Source organism: Carassius carassius, chromosome 37 (genome assembly GCF_963082965.1).
Source record: "Carassius carassius chromosome 37, fCarCar2.1, whole genome shotgun sequence".
In the NCBI taxonomy this organism is placed as follows: Eukaryota; Metazoa; Chordata; class Actinopteri; order Cypriniformes; family Cyprinidae; genus Carassius; species Carassius carassius.
In genome coordinates this window covers 7,755,265-7,780,080 of record NC_081791.1, presented here as the reverse complement: position 1 = coordinate 7,780,080, position 24,816 = coordinate 7,755,265, and the positions used below count along the sequence as shown (strand labels likewise).

At 42.1% G+C, this 24,816-nt stretch overlaps 1 protein-coding gene across 1 annotated transcript in view; it reads left to right on the top strand.

Moving 5' to 3' along the window:
- The window catches only part of LOC132117916 (leucine-rich repeat-containing G-protein coupled receptor 6), an 88,396-nt gene extending 64,038 nt beyond the window's left edge, over positions 1 to 24,358 (top strand). Inside the window, exons 7-18 of the mRNA XM_059527279.1 lie at positions 4,180 to 4,248; positions 4,967 to 5,038; positions 5,536 to 5,607; positions 6,164 to 6,232; positions 6,885 to 6,956; positions 8,541 to 8,606; positions 16,247 to 16,318; positions 17,043 to 17,114; positions 18,439 to 18,564; positions 19,340 to 19,494; positions 21,500 to 21,580; positions 22,555 to 24,358. Of these exons, the coding sequence (XP_059383262.1) occupies positions 4,180 to 4,248; positions 4,967 to 5,038; positions 5,536 to 5,607; positions 6,164 to 6,232; positions 6,885 to 6,956; positions 8,541 to 8,606; positions 16,247 to 16,318; positions 17,043 to 17,114; positions 18,439 to 18,564; positions 19,340 to 19,494; positions 21,500 to 21,580; positions 22,555 to 23,804 (2,176 nt within the window). The 3' untranslated portion in view covers positions 23,805 to 24,358. The remainder of the gene's footprint in view (positions 1 to 4,179; positions 4,249 to 4,966; positions 5,039 to 5,535; positions 5,608 to 6,163; positions 6,233 to 6,884; positions 6,957 to 8,540; positions 8,607 to 16,246; positions 16,319 to 17,042; positions 17,115 to 18,438; positions 18,565 to 19,339; positions 19,495 to 21,499; positions 21,581 to 22,554) is intronic.
- Positions 24,359 to 24,816: the final 458 nt, after the last annotated feature.

The following is a 24,816-nucleotide window of genomic DNA, read 5'->3' as shown; positions in this document are numbered from 1 at the left end:
TTTTTTTTAAAGAAAGGTTCTTTTGGGAAACCAAAAATGGTTCTTCTATAATGCACTCCCTTTTGGAATCTTTATTTTTAGCATTTACAAGACATGCCTCTGTGGTGCATCCCAACAAGCTCACCAATAATGGTTCAACCAATGGTTTGGGGCATAGCTAGGGTGACCATATGCGCCGTTCATACGGGACACATCCCAGCCAGGATTTTAATATTGCCTAAAATATCCAGGTTTTGGCTATTTGCTCTGTGCAGGTTGATCATTGTGTAACTTTCATTTCTTTGTGTGATTCATGAGAGCTATAAAGAGCAGAGCAGGCGGCTCCTTATGCTTTCGAATTGCTTTCACGTGTTTGTTCGTTCGTTTGTCTTGAAGCATTGTGGCGCACTTTGATTTTTTTTATGGATTTGTGCGCAGCGACGCTTCAAGTCAATCGAACAAACAAACACGTGCGCATATTTGCATCGCTTTGATTGTTCCCTCTAGATCTCACCTTCTCACACGCAGCCCCACGATTGGTCAATTATGTACAATACCTGCATGTTATTGGTCAAACTGCTCTGGATGTTTTAGGCATTGTTAAAATCCTGGCTGGGACGTGTCCTGTATGAACGGTTCATATGGTCACCCTAGGCATAGCTATCTTTGTGTTTGAAAACTTTTTGCAGTTTGGGTGGTGATGCTAATGGTGCAGAAATATATGAAGGTAAATCAGTAGCAAAACTCGAGAGGTTGAAGATCTGATTGTGAGAACTTGTCATATTAATATTTGTATTTGTAAGTTAAAATTTACAAACAAACACGCCTCTACCCCCAAAGGGTCTAACCCCTATTTTGATATCTCTACCCTACACATACGTATGTAACCCAGGCAACAATTAGTTCTGTGAAAGAAATAAAAACCAATGTTACACCGCGTCTATACCGGATGCGAGTGGCACAGCATGACTAAATATATAGAACTCATTATAATCAGTGATGCTGTCTACTCCATATATATATATATATATATATATATATATATATATATATATATATATATATATATATATATATATATATATATATATATATATATATATATATATATGTATGTACATATCTATGGTCTTCACTGGATGTGGCAGGACACGAGAAATCCCCAACGGAAAATGCTGCTGCGTTCTATTTATGACGTATTGACACAAATTTCAAATGAGTTTCAACAGTCGCTTTGTCGCGTCCAGTGTAGACAGACTTTAGCTGTTGCGGCGCAGACACGATGTTACTCACCTATCGAGATGAAACAAAGCAACCTCTGTGTCCAATCGCAGGCCTTCCACTCCTTGAGTTATCTCCAATGCTGGAAAGCTGATCTGATTTTCACATGGGCCCTACTTATTACCTTAAAGGGTTAGTTCACCGAAAAATGAAAATTATGTAATTAATAACTCACCCTCATGTCGTTCCAAACACGTAAAACCTCTGTTTATCTTCCGAGAGCTTTCTGTCCCTCCATTGAAAACGTATGTACGGTATACTGTCCATGTCCAGAAAGGTAATAAAAACATAATTAAAGTAGTCCATGTAACATCAGAAGGTCAGTTAGAATTTGTTGAAGCATGAAAAATAATTTTTGGTCCAAAAATAGCAAAAACTACGACTTTATTCAGCATTGTCTTCTCTTCCGTGTCTGTTGTGAGCGATTTCAAAACACTGCAGTTTAGTGATACCCGGTTCGCAAACGAATCACTTGATGTAACCGGATCTTCTTGAACCAATCGAAATGAATCATTTTAAACGGTTCACGTCTCCAATACGCATTAATCCACAAATGACTTAAGCTGTTAACTTTTTTAATGTGGCTGACACTCCCTCTGAGTTAAAACAAACCAATATCCCGGAGTAATTCATTTACTCAAACAGTACACTGACTGAACTGCTGTGAAGAGAGAACTGAAGATGAACACCGAGGCGAGCCAGATAACGAACGAAAGATTGACTCGCTCTCGAGTCAAGAACCGTTTCTGTCAGACACGTCCGATTTGAGAACTTAGCTGATGATACTGCGCATGTGTGATTCAGCGTGAACCAGACTGACACACAGAGCGTCTGAACCAAACTGATTCTTTTGGTGATTGATTGTGAACTGATTTTGTGCTAATGTTATGAGCCAAGGTAAACCGAAGGCTTGAATCAAGGGCAATCATCGCCAATGACGCCATTACTTCGAGCGCAAAAGAACCGGTGAACCATTTTCTTCAACTGGTTTATTGAATTGAACTGTCCGGAAGAACCGTTTCGCGGAAAAGAACCGAACTTCCCATCACTACTGGTGATCCGAAAACGGATGCAACTGGATCTTGACTCGAGATTGAGTCAATCTTTCATTCGTTATCTGGCTCGGCTCGGTGTTCATCTTCAGTTCTCTCTTCACAGCAGTTCAGTCAGTGTACTGTTTGAGTAAATGAATTACTACGGATATTGGTTTATTTTGACTCAGAGGGAGTGTCAGCCACATTAAAAAAGTTAACAGTTTAAGTCATTTGTGGATTAATGCGTATTGGAGATGCGAACCGTTTAAAACGATTCAGTTCGATTTGGTGAACTGGTTCAAAAAGATCCGGTTACATGGAGTGATTCGATCGCGAACCAGATATCACAAACTGCAGCGTTTTGAACTCACTCACAACAGACACGGAAGAGAAGACAGTGCTGAATAAAGTTGTAATTTTTGCTATTTTTGGACCAAAATGTATTTTCGGTGCTTCAAAAAATTCTACCTGACCCTCTGATGTCACATGGACTACTTTGAAGATGTTTTTATTACCTTTCTTAGCATGGACAGTATACTGTACACACACTTTCTATGGAGGGACTGAGAGCTCTCGGACTAAATCTAAAATATCTTAAACTGTGTTCCGAAAATGAACGGAGGTCTTACTGGTTTTGGAACGACATGATGGTGAGTCATTAATTACATAATTTTCATTTTTGGGTGAACTATCCCTTTAAGCCTTCTTTTGTTCCACAGACGTTTTCATCTTTAGTTTTTTTATCCACCATCTCTATTTTTCTGTCACTTGGCTCATGTCTGTCCTGTGCACTAAACGCTCTATCCTCCACATCATGACATGTCCCTTACTGCTGATTGGCTACAAGTTTGTTTTGCTACTCGGCCCGAATCAGTTTTCTAAAGCATTTTTGAAAAATCGCTTACCCCACCTTTAACACTCTTGTGCAACACAGACACACTCACACACATATAAACACACACATGTACACCCACACACTGGAATTAAGCAAGTGCTTCACCCATTCTGGATGGCGGCCAACGCAGGTCCACCCCTATTCACCAAGCTTACTTCAAATGCACTGGCTACCTGCCAGAAACTTTTTTTTTTCTTAAAAAAAAAAATATATATATATATATAAACATTTACACTTAACACTAAAGTATAAGACATATAATTATGGGTATGAAGAGACACATTGAGCATTCGGTATTGTATTGTAAGGGAGTGGACGATATGACTAAGACCTGGGCCTTCACGAGGGGATACAGGGCCAAAGTCACCCATTAATACAGCCCATTTGCCTTTACTGGGCAAAAAGGTTTGTGGGGTATAAAAAAGTCTCCTGTTCAATTATAGGACTTTCCTAATAATTATTCTCTGAAAAATTCCAAAAGAATCAGAGATGAAAAGGAACGCTGAGATCCAAGGAAAACAACATGCAAACTACAGCCATAAACACTTTGTTCTTGCACTTGCGTGTAAAGGCCGCTTGCCCTTAGCAACCGCCCATGTTTTGGTTCAAGCACGGTTTTTGTACGTAGGTTTCCTAGAAGGCTAATGAAATGCATACAACAAAAATAATGTATGCAGAGGAGAGAGGTCACGCCATGTCAGATTAGCTTAGAACAGCTGTCTTGGTCTCCAAGGAGCAGCCAACACGGAAAACCCGCAAGGTCACAGGGAGGGATTTTGACTGATTGGAACCACAGTTCTTAAGTGTTTGCTTATGTTACAGACACGTAGGATGAAAGATCAAATATAAACGTCAAAACAGTTGGGCTAATATGTTAGGAGACCACTAATTGTTGTTCGAAAGGTGATCTAATACAAGACGTACATCTTTTTCGCTTAGTTTGTGTTTCTCAAAGTTCTTCTGCTCTTATGGTTGGTCTCCTTTCTCTAGGGAATTGAACTTCAATGAGCTTCAAGAGTTCCCCGTGGCCATTCGCACACTAGCCAAGCTTCAGGAACTGTGAGTAACCGAAACTAACTTACCCAGAATACATGCGTCAGTGTGCTTCCTTTAAAGTGGACCGCTTGGCCTGGCCTCATGCTCCTTGTAAATCCCGCTTAGTCCCTAGAATGTGGTTCTCAAGCACAAGTCTCCTGAAAAAAGCAGATGCTTGGGGATGAGCTCTTAAGTCCTTCCTTCTCAAGTATCCTAAAGTGTTTTTTTGCCTGCGGGACTGCCTCCAGACAGGTGTTTCTGTAAGATACAAAGGATGTTTACATGGGCAAATGTGAATTGACGCAACCAAATGGCTCACACGTGTGCTTATGGAGGAGTATGAGATAAAATGCAACTGGACTCGATTGCCCAAGGTGATGAATTCATTTTCGGCACCCAAAAAGGACCTTATAGCTTTGTTTATTTAACACGCGTAATTATTTTAGACTTTTTAGAATTTTTGGATTACAATTTGCTGGCAACGTGTGTCCCATAAATTAACTTTAGCATGTTATACTCATAGTGATGGCAGATGATGATGAATTATAAGCTGTTTCAGTAGTTGAATTTGCGGCTGCTCCGAATAGCACGTCAGCGCTACAATTTATAGGCTATATGGAGCAGATGCAGTTAGCAAAAGCATTCTGCAAAGCTGTTCTTCATCGCTGGATTTCCTCGTTCAATAGTGGACTGTGTTCAAGTGTGCAGATGGTCATATTCTCACTCTCCATGCATCTTACAGGGGTTTCCACAACAACAATATTAAGGCCATTCCCGAGAAAGCGTTTGTGGGGAACCCACTTCTGCAGACCATGTGAGTATCTTGTCTCAGCAACTTCTCTGAGCTTCTCTGTTGACTAAACATGCCTCACTGTGTGATAGAAAGACATGTTAAAAGTCTGTTTATCTCAGCCAACGGACCAGGAAATGTGCGACAAATATTTGGAATTGTTTTTTTTTTTTTTTTTACAAATGGGTGCCTTTTTTTTCTTCTTTTACAAGTTTAAATATGTGCAAAACGTATGTGTAAATACATCAACAAAGCAGATTTATTTTAAAATGTATTTGTTCTCCTTGTAGTACCAAATTTATTGAGTTGTATTCAAAAAAGGGTGTTATTTTATATATTGCATAGAGGTTATTAGGTTTTATTCATTTAGATTTAATTTGGATATGGCACTGTCATTGTTAACACTTAAATACAACCTTTCCTGAAAGAATGTAAATATCCTTGTCAAAATCGAACAGACACTTCATTTAGAATGATCTATCCAGTTTCTAACAAAAGATGTCTTTTTCTTCTCTATTTAGACATTTCTACGAGAATCCCATTCAGTTTGTTGGCAGATCAGCATTTCAGTTCTTGCCAAAGTTACACACACTGTAAGTAGAAAGCTGTGTGTGAAATGATAACACACACATGATTAAACAGAGCAGTTTGGCTTCCGATGAGGCACCTTTAAGCACCAGTTGGCAAATGTGTATAATTTCCATTCCATCATTGCTTTCATTTTGATGAATACTGTAATCTTGCTCACCTCTTGCCATCATGTCTCTCATAAGTAAACATTAAACTAGTAATTTGTCTCCAAAAAACAGCGTGTTTCAATTATAACCTCATAAATGCCAAAATATGAGATTTAGCTTTTCAAAAAAACTTATACAAATTAATTTATCTCTCTCCAGTTACACAGACAGTGCATAAGAATGCTGTGAGAGTCTATTCAGCCTTCATTATTTTGATATAAAGTCTTCCGTTGATGATTTTGGGTAGTGTTGCGAGTGTAATCAAAATGATGGAATCAAGTGGAATAATATTGCCTCTAGATGATGGAGATCTAAGTGTGTACGGTAACAGTAGACATCCCTGTGGTTTTGCTGGACGACATCTTCATTAGCAGAACGAGCCTCACTAATGAGTTATCTAATCTCGTTTTAGCTCTTTGAACGGGGCCACTGAGATCCGAGAGTTTCCCGATTTGAAAGGAACCAGCAGCCTGCAAGTTCTGTGAGTCTGAGATCAAATTTCCCCATTTCACGCAGGATCAGTTTCACTTAAGAGACTTCCAGAAGTTCTTCCCACCGTTAAGGACAAAGGAATAACCGTTGACAAAATAGAGATGCTTTTACTGAACTCTCACCATGTCAGCGAGTTTCGTACAAGGTTAATATTGATGGACGGCAAAGGCATACTGAACCGAGCATCTTGTTTACTGGTGAATGATCGGTTAATATAAAGCCCCTGTATATGATTACTGATCCTAAAGGAGCGTTAAACTGTTCATTAGAGTTAAAGAGAAGGGTTTTGAAATGGGTTTTGTTTGTGCACCAGTCTCACGCACAAGGGTCGGATGGGACGCTCAAACTTAACATTTTGATAATGTCAATGTTTATTAACAATTTTAATGGAAATACATTTTTTTAAATCAGTTTTAATAAGATTTATCTTATTTCCTTTATAAATTTCCGGACATCCTTAAAACGAGATGTATTTTGAGAATCTTGAATACTCTATTTACATTAGCAAAACTTGTTCTAGGAATAAATCTCAATTTCTTATTTTTTTCTTATAATCTTTGCAGTGCATGCACATTCTGTTTCTGTCTCCTGTTTTGCGCACACATATTCAGCTCAAACTCTTCTCTTTGATTTTCTCTCAGTACGCTGACCCGAGCTGGACTGACCGGCCTGCCATTCGATCTCTGCCACCTGCTGCCTAAATTAAGAGTGCTGTGAGTTTCCAAACACAAATATACTCCTGCAACACACAAACACATTGGAAACCTCAAACGATTCCTAAAGATCAGGGCTGGAAAGGGAGTTCAAATTCATCCTGAGGGATTTGATGGAGTCCCTAAAAGCCTGTTTTAACATAAACTTCAAAACACATCAGCAGGCAGATATTTAGCCAACTTTACAAAGAGAGCAATGTGATCGTTTTTATCGGTTGTGCCAATTGCGAGTTATTTGAAACGCTATTGTTATTGTCTCCATGTAAAGTACAAAAACATGAATGTGCACTTGATGTCCATGTGTATTACGTGTTCATTCTATAGGTATGTGTGCAGAAACAAAGTGTTTCTTTAAACAAAGGGATATTGCCAACTACTGGCCTAGGCCAGGCATGCATAATATAGCATTTTAGCTGTATTGGCCGATCCAAGTGAACGGAGATTGTTTTCTGTACAAAAACATTTCTAAAACTGTACCGTTTTGAATACACCATTGTCGTGTAAATGTACCCTTACACAGGGACGTGCGGTCAGGGTAGGCAGGGTAGGCAGTGCCTCACCAAAGGAAATGTTGACATTACATTTATTAATTCCAAGAGCTTTATTAATTCACCACATTATTAATTGCATTAATTTTATTCCAAATATTATTTTTTGTAACAAAAATTTTCAGGAATACACATAATATACTCATTTTGCCATTGTTTGCTCCTAAAAACCGTTGTTTCATGCGGGAAATTCAAAAGCCATGGCCATTGAGGCAGAGGTGAGCGGTGCCTCTTTGGTCCATAGAACGTAGTTTATGTAGATTTGCGCATGCGCAGTCAGTTCTCATGCTGTCTTGAATTATCAACATTGAGGCAGAGACCGAGCTTGCTTCATGTCACGTGATCTACTCGCTCTGACTCAATCCGCGCGCTTCCCGAATACTAGCATCTAGTATACTTGCGTGTCGGTGTGTGCGCCTAGCAGTTTGTAGGGGCGAATAAGCTGTTTTTGTACTTTAAAGCTGTACTGCTGACGCAATGTTTTCTGACTGTAGCCTGGTGCGCCGTCACCAGACCAAAAGTGTGTGTGTGTGTGTGTGTGTGTGCGTGCGCCGTGGCTGTCTGTGCGCGTTTGCGCATTTTGATGGAGTGACTAGGCTGCCGCGCCGCCTCCTTCTCTGTGTCCCGCACAAAACATTTGTTTGTTGTATAAGTCATAAGATAGATGTGTCCATTAATTTGATTATTATATTTGATTGTGCATTAGCCTCACATGACTGACTTTGCTGAATGCAGGCAGCGATCTGATGATGCCTGATATGAACTTGGGTTGCTAAATTAACTGAATGAATATATGAACATATATTCCACACATTGATAGGTCACAGCCTACCCATGACAAGATTTCACCGCACGTTACTGCCCTTACATCAAAATTAATTATAGGCCACATTTTGTGTATTTCCACATAAATTCATGCTTTTTAAGATAAATATATCTTGTCTTGTTAAGAAGTTTTATGCATCCTTTACTGACAGCACTCTTCAGTTATCAGGAATCTTCCATTAACAGACAGTCTATATGTGTTTGATTTCAGGGAGCTGTCACACAATGTCATCGAAGAGCTGCCGAGTTTCTACCACTGTGCCTCTCTTCAGGAGATGTGAGTTCAGGCGTCCCTTGCTCTCTTTCTCCAGTGAAACAGGAATAGAGTAATATCACTAACATATCTATGATAACTCTAAGAGCCCTAAATAACCCACATAGTACTTGACAAATGACAGTCATTACTGTAGCAATCCATCAGTGTCCATATTTGGGAAGCTTTCAAATGTGTTCATCAGGGCCGTGCACGGACCTTTTGAGGGGCATGTGCTGAAACTAAAAAAGGGCACCCCCTCCCTTTTTTTCATATCAATTATATATATTCTCTTTTTTAGCTATTCTGTTTGGTTTTATAAGCTAATTTGTATTATTTGGTTAACATGATTATGAATGACATTGAGAAGAGGGGAAGGTGAGCAATGAGTCAAGTATTTTTGACAAACTTTTTTGAAATATAATTTAAGTAATTATGTCCAACTCAATTCCAGATTATAAGAAACTATAGCCATACCGTTACTATAACATATCCAACATGTATCCGCTTACCTGGCAAAAATTTGATACTGTGGTGGACCAGGTACGTTGGTCTCTTGAAGGTCTCTTATTCACTACACTTTCCCTAAAATAAGCCAGCAATGAAAAAATAAAATAAAAATAGTGTGAAAAGTACAGTTGCAGTAAAAAGCATTTCTGAAGGATCACGTGACACTGAAGAGTACTGAACTGGAGTAATGATGCTGAAAATTCAGCTTTGATCACAAAATAAATTACATTTTAAAATATATTCAAATAGAAAACACTTATTTAAAATTGTAAAAATATTACACAATATTACTGTTTTTGCTGTATTTTGGATCAAATAAATGAAGCCTTGAAATGAATCATGAATTACATTCTGCATGATAAAATATAAAGATTTCACAGGGATCTTCTGTAATTTTTTTTTTTAGTTACTACTACATTACTGTAGTAAAACGTCTCAGGTTACGACTGTAACCTATGTTCCCTGAGAACAGGGAACGAGACACTACGTCAGAATGACGCTTTGGGGAACGCCTCAGGCGTGACAGGTGTCTGAAATCACTATCAAATCACGGCAATCATAATGACCGGCGACAGCCCGTGAATCATTAACGTGAATAATTAACGTGCGACCTGCAAGTATAAAAGGGAGCCTTGCAAACATGACAAACATCCTATCGTCTGAAGGGACTGTTGCAGGCAGGCCCCGAGGCATGGCAGGAAGACGTAGTGTCTCGTTCCCTGTTCTCAGGGAACATAGGTTACAGTCGTAACCTGAAACGTTCCCTTTCGAAAGGGAACTCTACACTACGTCAGAATGACGCTTTGGGGAACGATATACCAACGCCACCATGCTAAGGGGAGTGCCTGCCAAGCGGCAGTGACAACTGACAGAACTAGCAAATTCAAATGAAACGCTAGAACCACTCACCCTCAGGTCACACTGGGCTGTCAGTGACAGCACTCCCTACGGTCATAGCCCAAGCTATATGATACCACAGAAAAACCTCCATAAACATAGTTTTAGTGAAAGGTCTACCTGGGCCTGCTCAAGGGCCTAGGACCACAACTTCAACTTCTTAGAAGGGGTCCCTTCTAGGGAATGTGGCTAGGGAACCTGAGGGAACCCCAGCCAGTCACTATTCAGGGGAACGTGCCACCTGAAATGCCACCAGGCAGGCCTGACCTGGTGTCACCATACAAGACACTATAGTCTGGCCACTTCCTGTCTGTCCGAAGACAGAGCCTCTGGACACTTGCCTTTAGGAAGGCATCCAACCCGAGGGACTGCGAAGCAGGCAGTGGACCACTCGGACCGGATCTCAGAGACGGGATATCCTGGAGAGTATGACTCAGCATAGTGCATTACAACCCTTGCCAGCGAGGGGAGTTTCTCTACTCGATCCACGGATCAACCCAGTGTTTGTGTTTCAAAACACTAAGGAGGCCTGTGAGGGCCTAAGGACTGATCTAACTGGGAGGCCTCATGAGAGGCCTACGACCGACTGATCAGACTCAGGAGACCACATACTCATACTGACCCTCAGTGAGGGGAGCATTAGATCTACCTGGTAGGCAACCAGGCTGTAGCAAGATAAAGAGGTTCCAGGAGGGAACCCGTAGCAGAGAATAAAAACTTGAGTCGAGCCAGGGCGCAAGCTCACCTTTGGTAGCTGCCTGATAAGGTCTGCTAAACTGAAAGTAAGCGGCCACTAGCTTACAAAACCCAGCACCACTGTGAAACTACTCAGGGAGACCTGGAGAGGCCTACTACCTGACAACCACAGTATGTGGGAGCTCACCATCAGAGAGGCCTGGTGCAGCCTACTATCTGATAACCATAAAACGTGAGAGCTCACTTTCAGAGAGGCCTGGAGAGGCCTACTACCTGAAAAACCATGCTCAGTGGAACACACAGTAAGTGGGAGCTAACCTTCCAAGGAGGCCTGGAGAGGCCTACTACATGATAACCACAGTATGTGGGAGCTCAACTTCAGGGAGGCCTAGTGAGGCCTACTACCTGATAACCACAGCGCATGGGAGTTCACTTACAGAGAGGCCTGGAGAGGCCTACTACATGACAACCACAGTATGCGGGGGCTCAACTTCAGGGAGGCCTAGTGAGGCCTACTACCTGATAACCACAGCGCATGGGAGTTCACTTACAGAGAGGCCTGGAGAGGCCTGCTACATGACAACCACAAAACCTGGGAGCTCAACTTAAGGGAGGCCTAGTGAAGCCTACCACAGTACATAGGAGTTCGCTTACAGAGAGGCCTAGAGAGGCCTACTACCCATTACCAGAAAACCCACATTAAGTGGAAACTCAAAGTATGTTGGAACTCAACTCCAGGGAGGCCTGGTGAGGCCTACTACCAGAGAACCATGACATGAAGGAGCTTACTTTCAGGGAGGCCTGGAGAGGCCTACTACCTGAAAACCACAGCTGACAGTGGGCCAGACTGGCAGTCCAGTTGACTGTCTATGGGGCTTTGCCTTCAGGGAGGCCTTATGAGGCCTACTACCTGATAGTTCAACCTCAGGGCTACTTAGTACCACAGTATGAGGGATTCAGCCCTCAGGGAGGCCTAGTAAAGCCTACTACCTGATCTCCACAAAAAATGTGGGAGCCCATCTTCAGGGAGGCCTGAAGAGGCCTACTTCCTGAAACGGTCTAATCAGCTGGATGTGTACTGCTGCTGGGGACTCGCCTAACAGGGAGGCCCGGTCGAGCCTACTAGCTGATAGCGAGTCTTTCTGCTACTTTAATGAACACTGCTGGAACCATACTAATAAAAAACTTTCCTAAAGTTTTGACCTAGTGTATGCTCCACAATGTTGTGACCCACCTCCGAGGAGGCCTGTTAAGACCTACTACTCGGTAGTGAGTCTTCTGCCCAAACTACCAGGGCCAACCACCAAAGGTGAGCTGGCCTAGGAGCCCTATCTTAGGGGTTACCCAGTCAAGGAGGCCTGCTGGGGCCTACTACCTAACTGTGCAGCCTTCAAGGCAGAAAAACTGTTACTACAGCGCTTACAGCATCCTGGTACCTAATCACATTGCCAAAGGCAGTGTACTCAGCAAAAAGCAATACCCTCATAGCAGGGGAGTACAACATACGCCACTCTGCCTAGTGGAGGCCCCATTTTAAGGGCCTACCTACTAAATGCAAGGGCATCAGCTCATGGCAATGCTCTGGCTTCAAGGGAGCGGAGTTCAAATACCGGAATGAAATGTAGTTAGAACTCCCTGCTCAACCGGAGCCATCATGGTGTGAGGTAGATAATACAGAGCTGAGAATGGATTACTCAAAACTACCCTGCGTTAGCGGGGGAGTAACACCATATGCCCCTGAAATGTTAGACAGGGAGCGGGCCTGCAAGTACCTCTGTTCGGCAGGGTCTGGCAAACTATCACATCGCAGAGCGAAAGACAGCCTGACCTGCCTGAAGGATCATACCTCAACTACCACCCTGCATTACTCTATCACCCCTGAATGCAGTGAAAGGGGCGGGCTTTGGCCAACAACTCCCATTTAAGGGAGGAGGCTGAAATCTCGGGGAGGAAGCCTACACATAATAAAATGCGGCAGCTATACTTAGCAAAACGCCTCCAACATCCCAAACATAGCCTAGGCCAGCTACAGAGGCGGCCCGGGTTAGGGCCGACCTACAAGCATAGATCTACCTGAGGGCTCGGAGGAGCCACAGCCTACTTGATTGAGAGGCTGTGAAACACTCAACCTACTGCCAGGGGAGCGAAGTACTCAGGATACCAATGTCACAAACCGAAAGGTAGGACATAAGATCTATCTGAAGCGCCAGCGTCAGTCTAAACCTAAAGTAAAAAAGTTTTTTTTTTTTTTTTTTTTAGGAAGACCAACTACTCTACCCCTAGGCGGCTTAAAGCCCTGAGGCTAACATAGAAATGAGTGGTGGCCCACCACGCATAAAAATGTCATGACAGGAAGGCCATCACCTACTCACACGGGAGTCAAATCTTTTTTTGAGCTTCTCCCTAAATCGTTCTAGCCACAAGCTGGGGGGGGCTTCAGGGCCCTGAAGTTCCAATACCTCACCTCATTGCTCCTCTAAGAATGACTCCCTAGGTCTATACAGGGAACAAGGTCTGTAGAGAAATACAAATCAGTGTTAGTATACACACAGAAATTATATTAAAAACCAACCAGTTCACCTGCGGCGTGCAGAGTGAAGACTCGCCAGAGAGTTCTCTATGAACCTGGGGGCCATCACTTTACATGCCTGAAAGAGGCGCTCTCACCAACCAAGCCGAGGCGGGCCATCAGAACCTTGTTCTCATCATAGACCCAGCCCCAGGCCTGGTGTAAGAAACGCCTGGGGGGTCGGGAAAAAGAGGAGAGGGCTAGGATAGTAACAGCCCTCCAGGAGATGATCCATCACTAACGCTGTGATCGTTTGTACTGGATCACCTCCCTCAGATCCTTCTTTTTCCTGCGGGAGTCACGCCTCCTCTGTGACCTGCTCCTACATGGAGGGGGTGCACGAGAGGCGACACTAGCTCTCTGGCCCTGTCTACGGCCCTCAGGTCGTGAAGGGCCAGGCTCTCCCGCCTGTCTGGGCTCGGATCCGGATCTCAGCGGTATACAGGTCTTAAACGCCGCTGAGCGCGCCTTCGCCTCCCTGAACTTTCCAACCACCGCCTCCACGGAGGTGCCAAAAAGTTCAGAGGGCGAAACCGGTGCATCAAGGAGAAAGGCCTTCTCTTTCTCCCCGATGCCAGCCAGGTTCAACCACAGATGCCTCTCCGTGGCCACCATTGCCGCCATCGATCGACCGATCGAAGCGGCAGTCTGTTTAGTGGCCCGGAGAGCAAGATCTGTGGTGCGGCGCAGCTCAGCCACCGCCTCAGGGGACAGCCCTGCCCCCTGGTCGAGATCCCCCAGCAGGTCGGCCTGGTACGCCTGCAACACCGCCATAGTGTGCAGGGCAGCACCGGCCTGACCCGCTGCCGTGTATGCTCTGCCATTCAAACGCGCTGTGGTCTTGAGCGGTTTGGATGGCAGGGCTGGAGCACTCAGTGTCGACGCCCGCCCAGACACGAGATGGTTCGCAAACGTCTCGTCAATGGGCGGCATCGACACATACCCATACTCGCCGATCCCCTCAACATCAGCGAAACTAGCCCGCTGATGTCGGTGGATCCGAGCAGAGTATGGGTTCTTCCATGCCCTCTCGATCTCAGTATGGAGATCAGGAAGAAATGGAAGGCTCGCCTGAGCTGGTGGTCTATGGCCGGGGAGAAATCGATCGTCCAGCCTGCCACGAACAACTTCTCCCCTAACGCGCCGCCATGGCAGTTGCAACCTGTCAGTGGCGCGTTCCATTACATCCAGCAGCTCAGCATACACGGGGCAGGGTGGCTGAGAGGGTTCAGGGTCCACCTGAATGACCTCCTCATCATCCATCACCTGCCCGTCCTGAAGAGCATCTGTTGCAGGAACAGTAGGAGAAAAATCCTCTTCGTCATCCACCTGCAACTCACCCTCGTCATCCGCCGAATCATCTGAGAGGTTAACACCCCTCTCAAGACGATCGGCGAGATCCCTCTGGGAACCCCATGACGCGAGTCGCCGCTCTGCCTCAGCGCGAGCGGGACCTGAGCCACGAGGTACAGATGGTGAGCCCTCCTCACTCGAGAAGAAGGCTAGACGAGAGCGGAGCGTTTTCAAAGCAAAACGCTCAAAGTTTGCACAGACAGCTCCCTCAAGAGCCGCCTGTGCATGCTCTTTGCCCAGACAGAGAACGCACAGTTCGTGTGAATCACCCGGCGTCAAATACCTTGGGCACGGATCCGCACACTTCCTGAAGCTTTCAGCCTTCTCCGTGCGTTTCATTTTCTTTGCCGACTTTTCCAGCGATATCAAACAGACAGTCCCTGAAGACGAAAAGATGTTTGTCATGTTTGCAAGGCTCCCTTTTATACTTGCAGGTCGCACGTTAATCATTCACGTTAATGATTCACGGGCTGTCGTCGGTCATTATGATTGCCGTGATTTGATAGTGATTTCAGACACCTGTCACGCCTGAGGCGTTCCCCAAAGCGTCATTCTGACGTAGTGTAGAGTTCCCTTTCGAAAGGGAACCATGTTTTACTACATTTTATACATGTGAGGAATAGCGGAGAGTATACCATAACATGATTAGCCTAAATGTTAATAAATTAAGTGTATCAGCAATCATAAATCAAAGAAGAAATTTCTTAGAAATATATGTTATCTAGGTGACGAGGATCACTCGTCGCTTTGTGTAAGTTCCAGTACGAAACAGAGCGGGGGCGCACTTGTTATGGTTTTCCGATGGTAAAAACAAATTATATGTTGTTGTATTACTTATCAATATATAGTTTTTGACCAGCGAATGTGTGCAAATGTGAATTTTTTTTGTCCGTCATTAAAATGCCTGCCTGCCGCTGCCGGCATCACACTACATTTTCATCTACAGGTTACAAACTAGTTTTTGTAGCTATATAGACGAAGCGCTCAGTTTTTCCTGTGGTAAAATGCATTTGGCCAAAATCTTATTTTATAAAAGATGAAATGCTACTATATGCACAGGCTATTAAAGTGTTGGCTATGTATTGGCTATGACTAGATGGCAAATGCTAGCCCTCTCTCTCAGGCGACGTCCCACATGTCTCAGTCAGTGAGTCAGTCAGACATCATAAATAAAATATGAGCCTTTATAGACATAGTGTTTAGTAGTACTTATTCAAACAACAAGATATTTATTTACCCTTCGCAAAACTTTGTTCAGGTCAGCTGTTGTCTACTGTGCGGCTGCTGTGGACCTTCAGTTGATTCAATGAATATAGAGGGGGCGGAGTTATCAGCTTACTGACAGCTTGAGGATCGAATAAGATTAACACAAGCTCGTTTTAAGAACTTTCATTTGCTAAAACAGACAGACAGACATAAAGGGTGACCAATAGCATTGATAAAAAAATAAAATAAAAAAAACACCACCACCAAAAAAGGGCACTTCGGAGTGTAAGGGCAAAAAGGGCATGTGCTCGGCACAGGTTGAGCCCTACCTGTGCACGTGCCTGGTGTTCATGATGTCTGCCATAGTGTGTATGTTTGTGTGTGTGTGTGTGTGTGATGTAGTAATGCCAGTTCTTTTGTTTTGACTCGGCAGAGGCCTGCAGCACAATCTGATCAAACAGATTGAGATGAACACATTCCAACAGCTCAGCTCTCTGCGTTCACTGTGAGTACTGTACACACGCTCAGCTGGCCTTAAAGTGTTTCTATTTGGCACTTTTCTAATTTAATACACAATTCAATTAAAATTATATTGGCAGAACAATTTAAGTGAACAATTTCATTGCCAAAACCCACTTTTCAAACTGCATTATTGACTTGAAAAATCTAGTTCATGTCATCAATTGGTGACTGATTACTGACCTAAAAATAATTAAATGTATCTTAAATAATAAAAACAGACTTCTTTTTTTACTTTCAAAACATAACTATATAACTATTTTTTATAAAAAATTTCAAAGTTGTCCCTTCTGTATATATAGAATATATATAATGAGCGTGCATGATTTTAGTTGAATCATATATATATATATATATATATATATATATATATATTTTTTTTTTATTTTATTATTATTATTATTTGATTTATTTATTCATTTTTTTGGCTCACCAATACTTCCCCCTAGAGGCCAAACATTCTACAGTACACAAGTTAACTATAAAAATCTTGTACAACCAAAACTAAAAGGCAGAAGATCACATTCTTAAACTTTAAATAATGATTATTGTTAAAAGAATTTGAAAGCAAGACTGTTTTCAGATATCAGATCTTGAGAACAATAAAATATTTAATATTGGCTGTCAAGATCTGAGCAAAAACATTTCTGTTTTTCTGAGAAAATGAGACATGACAGATGTACGGATAAGTGAATGATTTCTCATTACAGGGATCTAAGCTGGAACAGGATCAACACCATCCACCCTGATGCCTTTTCCTCTCTTCAGTCACTTATTAAGCTGTAAGTATAATTAATGCAAATCAGTGGCAATGCATATCATCGGATTTAGCACTGAAGATAGAGATTACACACCTCAGAGTCTAGATGTCTGTGTAGTCGTACAAAAACTGTTATTAAACTGTGACTTGGCACAACCATCCCATTTACACAAACAATGAGATTCCATGATGTACACTTTGGAGTTTTTGTCATCTGTGCAATGCTTTGTTTGGCTCAAAGTGAAAAGACTGGTTGTGATCACGGTCAAAATCTCTGCACAGCGGTAAAGACGTGCTTCGTCAGTCACAGGCAATTAAATGCAAACAGCATTACTTAAAGAATGTGATGAATGAATGAGGGAGACTGATAAAGAGTGACAGAGTGTGGCTGATAAATGTGTGCAGCGGTGAACAAGTAGATCGTCATACCCGAGTAGATATTGTTATAAGTTATAAACCTCAAGTTTGCCTTGTGCAAATTCACTAGCAAACAACATGCATGGAAAAGTCAAATCACTGGTAGAGAAGTCAAAACCAGCAGTATTTGTTGACAGTTCTGGGCTCAATACAAGTACAACTCCATCGACAGCATCTATGGCATGCTGTTGATTACCACAGAATATAATTTTGACTCGTCCTTCAGTTGTAATAACAAGCAAAAATACTTTTCTGCGGTAATAAATAGCATGCCACAGATGCTGTCGATAGAGCTTAACTTTTACTGAACCTGGAACATGCAGCGTTTTATTTAAACTGACACATTCTAGCTTTCATCGGGGTTAAAAGTTCAAGGCCTGTATGCCAAAACATGTCGGTTTAAATAAAACTTTCTCTAATCAAGTCATGCTGTTGGATTTACACTCTGTTAAGTACTTGCAAAGTGTCCACAAAAGGTGTTTGCACCTAAAATGTTTGAATTTCAAAATATTCAATCAAGTTGCATTTATGTTTATATTTCAAAAATTGGAATGGAAATATATTGGCTATATTGGCAGATGTCAGTGTAAAACATTTATATTTAATCTGAAATGTGGTTCCTCTGGTAAGACACCTTTGTGAACTTGAGGAGAACTAACTTCACAATAAAATCCACTCAAATCACTGGCACACCAGCTGATTACAAGTAACTACAAAAATATGATGGTTCAATGTGATGTCTAATGGGGTGACTAATTTCACTTTTCATAAATTCTAGACGCTCATGATTCTACTACCATGATTTCCTGCTGAAGATGTTGGCAAATGTTTAAACTATTTATATGATATGGGACATTTTAAATAGATACTTCAAGTGTGGCTTCCATCTGCAATTTTCTTACACATGCTAATCTTCTATCTCCATCCAGAGATCTCACTGGGAACCGATTGAACATTCTTCCTCTCACTGGGCTAACAAGTCTCACTCACCTGAAACTGAAAGGAAACATGGCACTCTCACGTTCCTTCAGAGAGGAGGACTTCCCCAACATAAGGTACATTTGTGGTAACCAATAACCCCCAAAAAATCTAATCTGCCATCCCGCACAGCAACAGATTAAAACACTTTCATATTAAACCGTCAAAGAAAAATCAAAAGGGTATGTGGTTCTTAATTCCCACAACACAAGTGCCTTGAACAGCTCCAAAACACATGAAGGTTTGCTTTGTTTTCAGAGAAACATTCAACTGTTTATAGAATTGACAGTTTCAAGATAATATGCTGCTCAAGGAATAAACGGTTTCTGTTGAAGTGTCCTAGAATATCTGGCTCAAAGCAAGTCATCTGACAAGCGGAAAGATTATTTCAAGATACCTCAATATTCACAATACAAAGAGCCTGTTATAAATACCTGGTCCCGATTCATTAACTGCTCAGGGCTTTGGAGACACTCCAAAACTTCAGTCTTAAGTACTTGCGTGATTTGATTAGCACCTCAAAAAATGGGAGATTTCAAGTATTACCATTTCCTAAAAGCAACCAATTATGCAAAACCAATTGAAAGAGAATCACAGTTTCAACTGTGACCCAAATACATATAAAATAGTCCTTGTGGTTCGATGTATTGCTAGTTTACTTCATGCGTCATTTGCAGATTGATGAATCATTCTTTTTCTGATTTCTTCTTCTGAAATGGGATCTTTTATAGTTTTCATATTTCCTCAAATTGATACAATGTGCACTTATTTTAATGTTCAAACTCCATTTGGCACAACTGAAGAAACATCTGATATAAACAAAATTTTATAGTGTCACTATCGTTGAAACAGGGTCATTGAGATGCCATATGCCTATCAGTGCTGTGTTTTTGGAGCATGCAACAGCTACAAAGCAGCCAGCCAGTGGGAAGAACAGATGGGCAGTGAAGAGGAAGATCTCCAGAAGAAAGCGCTGTCCTTGTTCCCCATTCATGCCGACAACAACTGTAAGTCCTACAACTTCACTAGGCCATCCTACAGATCTGGAAAGATTATACAGTTTTGTAACTGTGAAGGTGGCTTCACCATTTTACATATTACAATTGCTTTTTTACAATAGCATGGTATTCTTTGGAGTACTGCTACCTGCCAAAAGTTAGGTTACCTGCACATTATTTATTATTACGTTCATCCACACTGTATTATATTGCCAGAAATTAAGTGTCTCCAACTAAGCCAGCCAAAGGCAACAGTGTCAAGGAACCAACACTCCATCAGTAACAGAAATAGGGAGAAACCAGGCTCAGTTCGAGGCTCGTTCTCCTCTTGCCTCCCGAGTACCCCAAACAGTAGTGAAGTGAAGTGACATACAGCCTAGTATGGTGACCCATACTCAGAATTTGTGCTCTGCATTTAACTCATCCAAAGTGCACACACAGCAGTGAACACACAGGCGTGGTTTTGCCTGCCTGAGACTCGAACCCACAACCTTAGGGTTAGGAGTCAAACTCTAACCATTAGGCCATGACTTCCCCATAAGTACAGGCTGTGAGTACCCCCAACAAAACATATTTTGCATGTTTCGCTGGCACAACCATTTTAGGGTTGAAGTCTCTACTAACTAGCTGATGAGTTCAATCAGTTGTGTTTAATACAAAATGTGCAGAGTTTGGGCGGTACTCCAGGACCTGGAGCACTGGCCCGACAGTGGAAAAGCGGCTAATGATCTAAACCAGGGGTGAACAGTCCTCTTCCTGGTAGGCCACTCTCCTATCGAGTTTAGCTCCAAGCCCAAATAAACACCTGAACCAGCTAATCATGGACTTACTAGGCATACTGGAAACTTTCCAGGCAGGTTTGTTTAGGCAAGTTGGAGCTAAACTCTGCAGGACACTGGCCCTTCAGGAGTGAGTTTAGACACCTCTGGTAAATAAGGGGGTTCTCACCCCGGACCCTCGAAGACCACTTTCCTACAGGGTTGGGCTCCAACCTTGACCAAACTCACTCACCTGTAATTCTCTTGTTATTCTTAAGATCTTAGGAGTGTTCGACTTGATCCAGCACTGTGCAGAATGATCAGTGTTTGACAATCAAAGCAAGCTCTATGATTTCAGTTTGATCAGGGTTGAAGCAAAACTCTGTAGGAAATAGGATCTTGAGGGCCAGAGTTTGAGAATCCCTGATGTAAATACTATTGCACTGAACAGAACAGGTAGACTTCTTGAGATGGTCTTTCCACCGTGAGAACAGACATGCTAACAGCTAGAAGAAACCAGTTGGTTAGGTTGAAATTATCGGGGCAAGTTTACAAACTTCAGTACTGTATTGTAGCAAGTCACTCAAGTTTGTACAGTTAACCTTTTATCAGAGTCCCTGTAGCCAAAATTAAAACACTGGCCCTACACAAATATGTTCCTCAAATGAAAGGAACATAAACGAACCACTTGTAGCAGTTTTCCACACAGTGTGTGTGTGTGTGTGCGCGTCTATTTTTATCTGCTCTGTTCCATCTGCCAGTCTCTTCATCTTTAATTAGCACAGAAGAAACATGTCAGGGCCTTACAGTAACCGCAGGTATTTGACAGATGAAATAAAATGTCTTCTCTCCATGCATTCCTTGATGTGATCTGATCAGGTTTCAGACTTGAAAGGAGCTCTCCGTAAATACACTCCATGGGAAATTAGATTAACATTAACAATTCAAGGTCCAAAACATACCATTTGAGTTATCAGAAAATAAGAAAACCATAACGTGAACAAAGCCTGATGATTGATTGCAAGCTGAAGGAGAAATGGAAAGTTGCAAATGAGATGTGTATGGTGTTGAGTGCCGCTAAAGCCCTTAGATAAATTAATCTGTTCCAGCAGACTAGATGTCCATAACATGGTGATTTATCTTCTGCAAGACTGAGTGCATCATGTCATCTTGAAGAACACTAAAGACTGTTTCATCATACTGGTGTATAAGAACAAACCAAAGGTGTTTCATGCTTTTCATGTGTTCACTTGCAGATGACCTTGACTTAGAGGAATTCCAGTTAGCTATTGAAGAGTCCAAAGTACAAACCAGCATACAGTGTACCCCCATCCCAGGTAAATTCAACCAGCAGCAGATCTGAACTCAAGCTTCTACATATGCCATCAAGACTATAATGGCCTGTTCACATCAAGTACTGTATAAACTAAACAACAAGCAATGCTAAAGAAAGAGATATTTGCAAATAGATTTTTTTACACTAAAACTATGCATGCTTCTCCAGATCCCCACATACACTTAAGTCTAGCGTTATTTGATTACGCTCTGATAAAACTTTGTGTTGCAGTTTCCAGAAACACTTCAGATAAAAAAAAATATACATATGTATACTCTATATATATTATAATTAGATTTTTTGATGGGTCACAGTTCTTAAGTAGTTCATAGGACTAACTAAAGTGTAATTTTATGTATTGATAAACACACAAGAGAACAAAATATTTTATGCCAAGGAAAATGTGGCCTATAATCTTTCTCAGATTTAATATTCTATGTCCTGGATTCACAGACAGGCTTTAGGTTAAAACAGGATTAGGCAATAATTAAATTGGGACATTTAAATACTTTTTTATAAACATGTCTTTAAAAAACTAAACAAAAAAAAAACAATACTGTGCATCTTGAGACAAAAAAGGCACTGCCATATTTTAAGATCAGTTAGTGCAACTTTCTTTCAGTTGAAACAGCTCAGACTTAAACATTAGCCTGCGATTTAAGCCTAAGCCTAAAAAAATATTCATAAATAAGCAATAAAACAAATGACAGACACTTGCAGTACAAGTTTTCTGACGTGGTGCAAAGATGCTGATAAAGATGTGTTAGGTCTCATGAAACCAGTACAACAATTTGATGTGTACTTCATTTGTAAAAATTCAAACTTAGTAGAAAACTATTTGAAAAAAGATTTACACAGAATTTTGTGTAACATTTTGTTTTGTATATGATCCATAAGGAAATGCATGGTGTGAATAGGCTTCAAGGTGATGTGTTCTTACTGTTTAAATTCTGTTTTATCATGTCACCCCTTCAGGTCCATTTAAACCATGCGATAACCTGTTTGACAGTTGGGTGGTACGGCTTGGCATGTGGCTCATCTCTTTGGTCTCGCTGATGGGAAACAGCCTTCTCCTCATGACAGTCTTTGCATCCCCCAGCTATCTCTCCCCTGTTAAGTTTATCATCGGCACCATCAGTGGTGCCAACCTGCTTACGGGCCTGTGCACTGGCACCCTGGCACTGGTTGATGCCCGGACATTTGGAGAGTTTGCCCTACATGGCGCTCAATGGGAAATGGGTGCAGGATGCCAAACAACAGGCTTTCTTTCAGTTCTAGCCTCGGAGGGCTCCATACTCTTCCTGACCTTGGCTGCAGTGCAGTGCAGCGTGTCCGTGTCATGCGCTCGAGCCTATGGAAAGTCACCCTCGCTGGGAAGTGTGCGAGCTGCCGCAGTGGCGTGCTTGGCACTTTCATTGGCAGTTGCCGCTTTTCCGCTAATTGGGGTCGGGGAGTATGGGGCAACCCCGCTCTGCATGCCATCACCACTGCCAGACGGCGAACCTTCCACGTTGGGATTCATGGTCGCTCTGATAATGATGAATTCCCTGTGTTTCCTGGTGATCACCGGAACTTACATCAAACTGTACTGGGACCTGATGAAGGGCGAGTTTGACAGCATTTGGGATTGCGCCATGATCAAGCACGTAGCCTGGCTCATCTTCACCAACTGCCTTCTCTACTGCCCCGTGGCCTTCCTCACCTTCTCCTCCCTTCTGGGACTCTTTCCTGTGAGCGAGGAGGTTGTCAAATCTGTTGTCCTGGTGCTTCTGCCTCTTCCTGCATGCATCAATCCCTTGCTCTACCTTTTCTTCAATCCGCACTTCCGTGAAGATGCACGTCTGCTTTTGAGCAAAGTTCACCTCCATCATGACCGCAACCTGGATTCCTTCGTCTCTGTTGACACGGAGAAAAGCTCCTATGACTCCACTCAAGCCTTGGTGTCCTTTGCCGCTGAATCAGATGCAGTATTCGAGAGTTCATCAGCAGCAAACCCAGAGTCAGTCGCCAGGTTTTCTAGCCCACCCTCAGTGCCTCTCATCCCATGCCAGATGCAGATGAACCCCTCAACAGAGAAGGATAATATTGCAGAGAACTTGATCAGGTCAACTCCAGGACTCGTTGTCAAAGAGCAGGAGAACATTAGGAGCAGTGGACTGGACACTCATAATGGAACCACCTTCTCTGGAGTCTACCACACAACGCATCTCTCAACTCATTCTTAAGTCTTCTCCTGAACTATAAAGTTTTTAAAGACCCTTTGAGCATGAGAAGTCATAAGCCCACATATGAACTGACCCCTAAAACCTTCAGAGCTAATGAACAATGAAATGTGTTTTGGGACTATATATGACCACACTGTCCCAACTGCTACATGGCATTCTTAAGCGAAAAAAAAAGGAAAGAAAAGAAAAGCCTAATCATATTTTATGGCATAATCTTGTGGGCAATTTACTAATTTAAGCAACAATCTTATTTTTAAGCAAAATGCTCAAAAACATTTATTTTTTGTAACTTGTTTGTGTAATTAGGCTTAAAGGTGTGTTCTGGGTTTAATATCACCTTCATCCATGGAATATTTAGGAATTTCACTGAAAGTAATTTCTTTTTTAACAAAAAATAATAATAAATAAAATGAAAACATGCATAATGTACATACAATGGTAGTCTATGAGGCGAAGTACTGCACCTGCATAAAAATTCAAATTCACAATGCATCTACAAAACACGTCTCACGTCTTATGAGCACTACTTTCATTGTTTTAAACCTGGAACATTCCTTTAAAGGGATAGTTCATTTTCAAATTAAATTTTGGTATGTTTTAGCTTACCTCAAGGACATCAAAGATGTAGGTTTCTCTGTTTCCTCAGTATTTCCCATTTTGATATTTTTAGGTCCAACCGTTCTTGTCTGTGACTCACATAATGGATGTCTATGGTCACCACCTCAAAGAGCATGCACAGAGGAGTCAAAATTAAACAATTCCCCATCATAAGTACACATTGATGACCTAAGACACGAAACGAGCGGTTTGTGTAAGAAAACAAACAGTATTGATATCTTTTTTACCTTTTGTACACAACCACGTCCAACTGATCTGAGTTCGCGAGTGCTTCCTGATGTGAGGTGCGCACGCGCTCTGGCTTTAGTCTGCGCAAGCGCGGAAAGCGCCGGAAGCGATCTCTCGCGCGTGTACATCACTCATTGTTTACACTTACTGCCTATGGTTTACACAG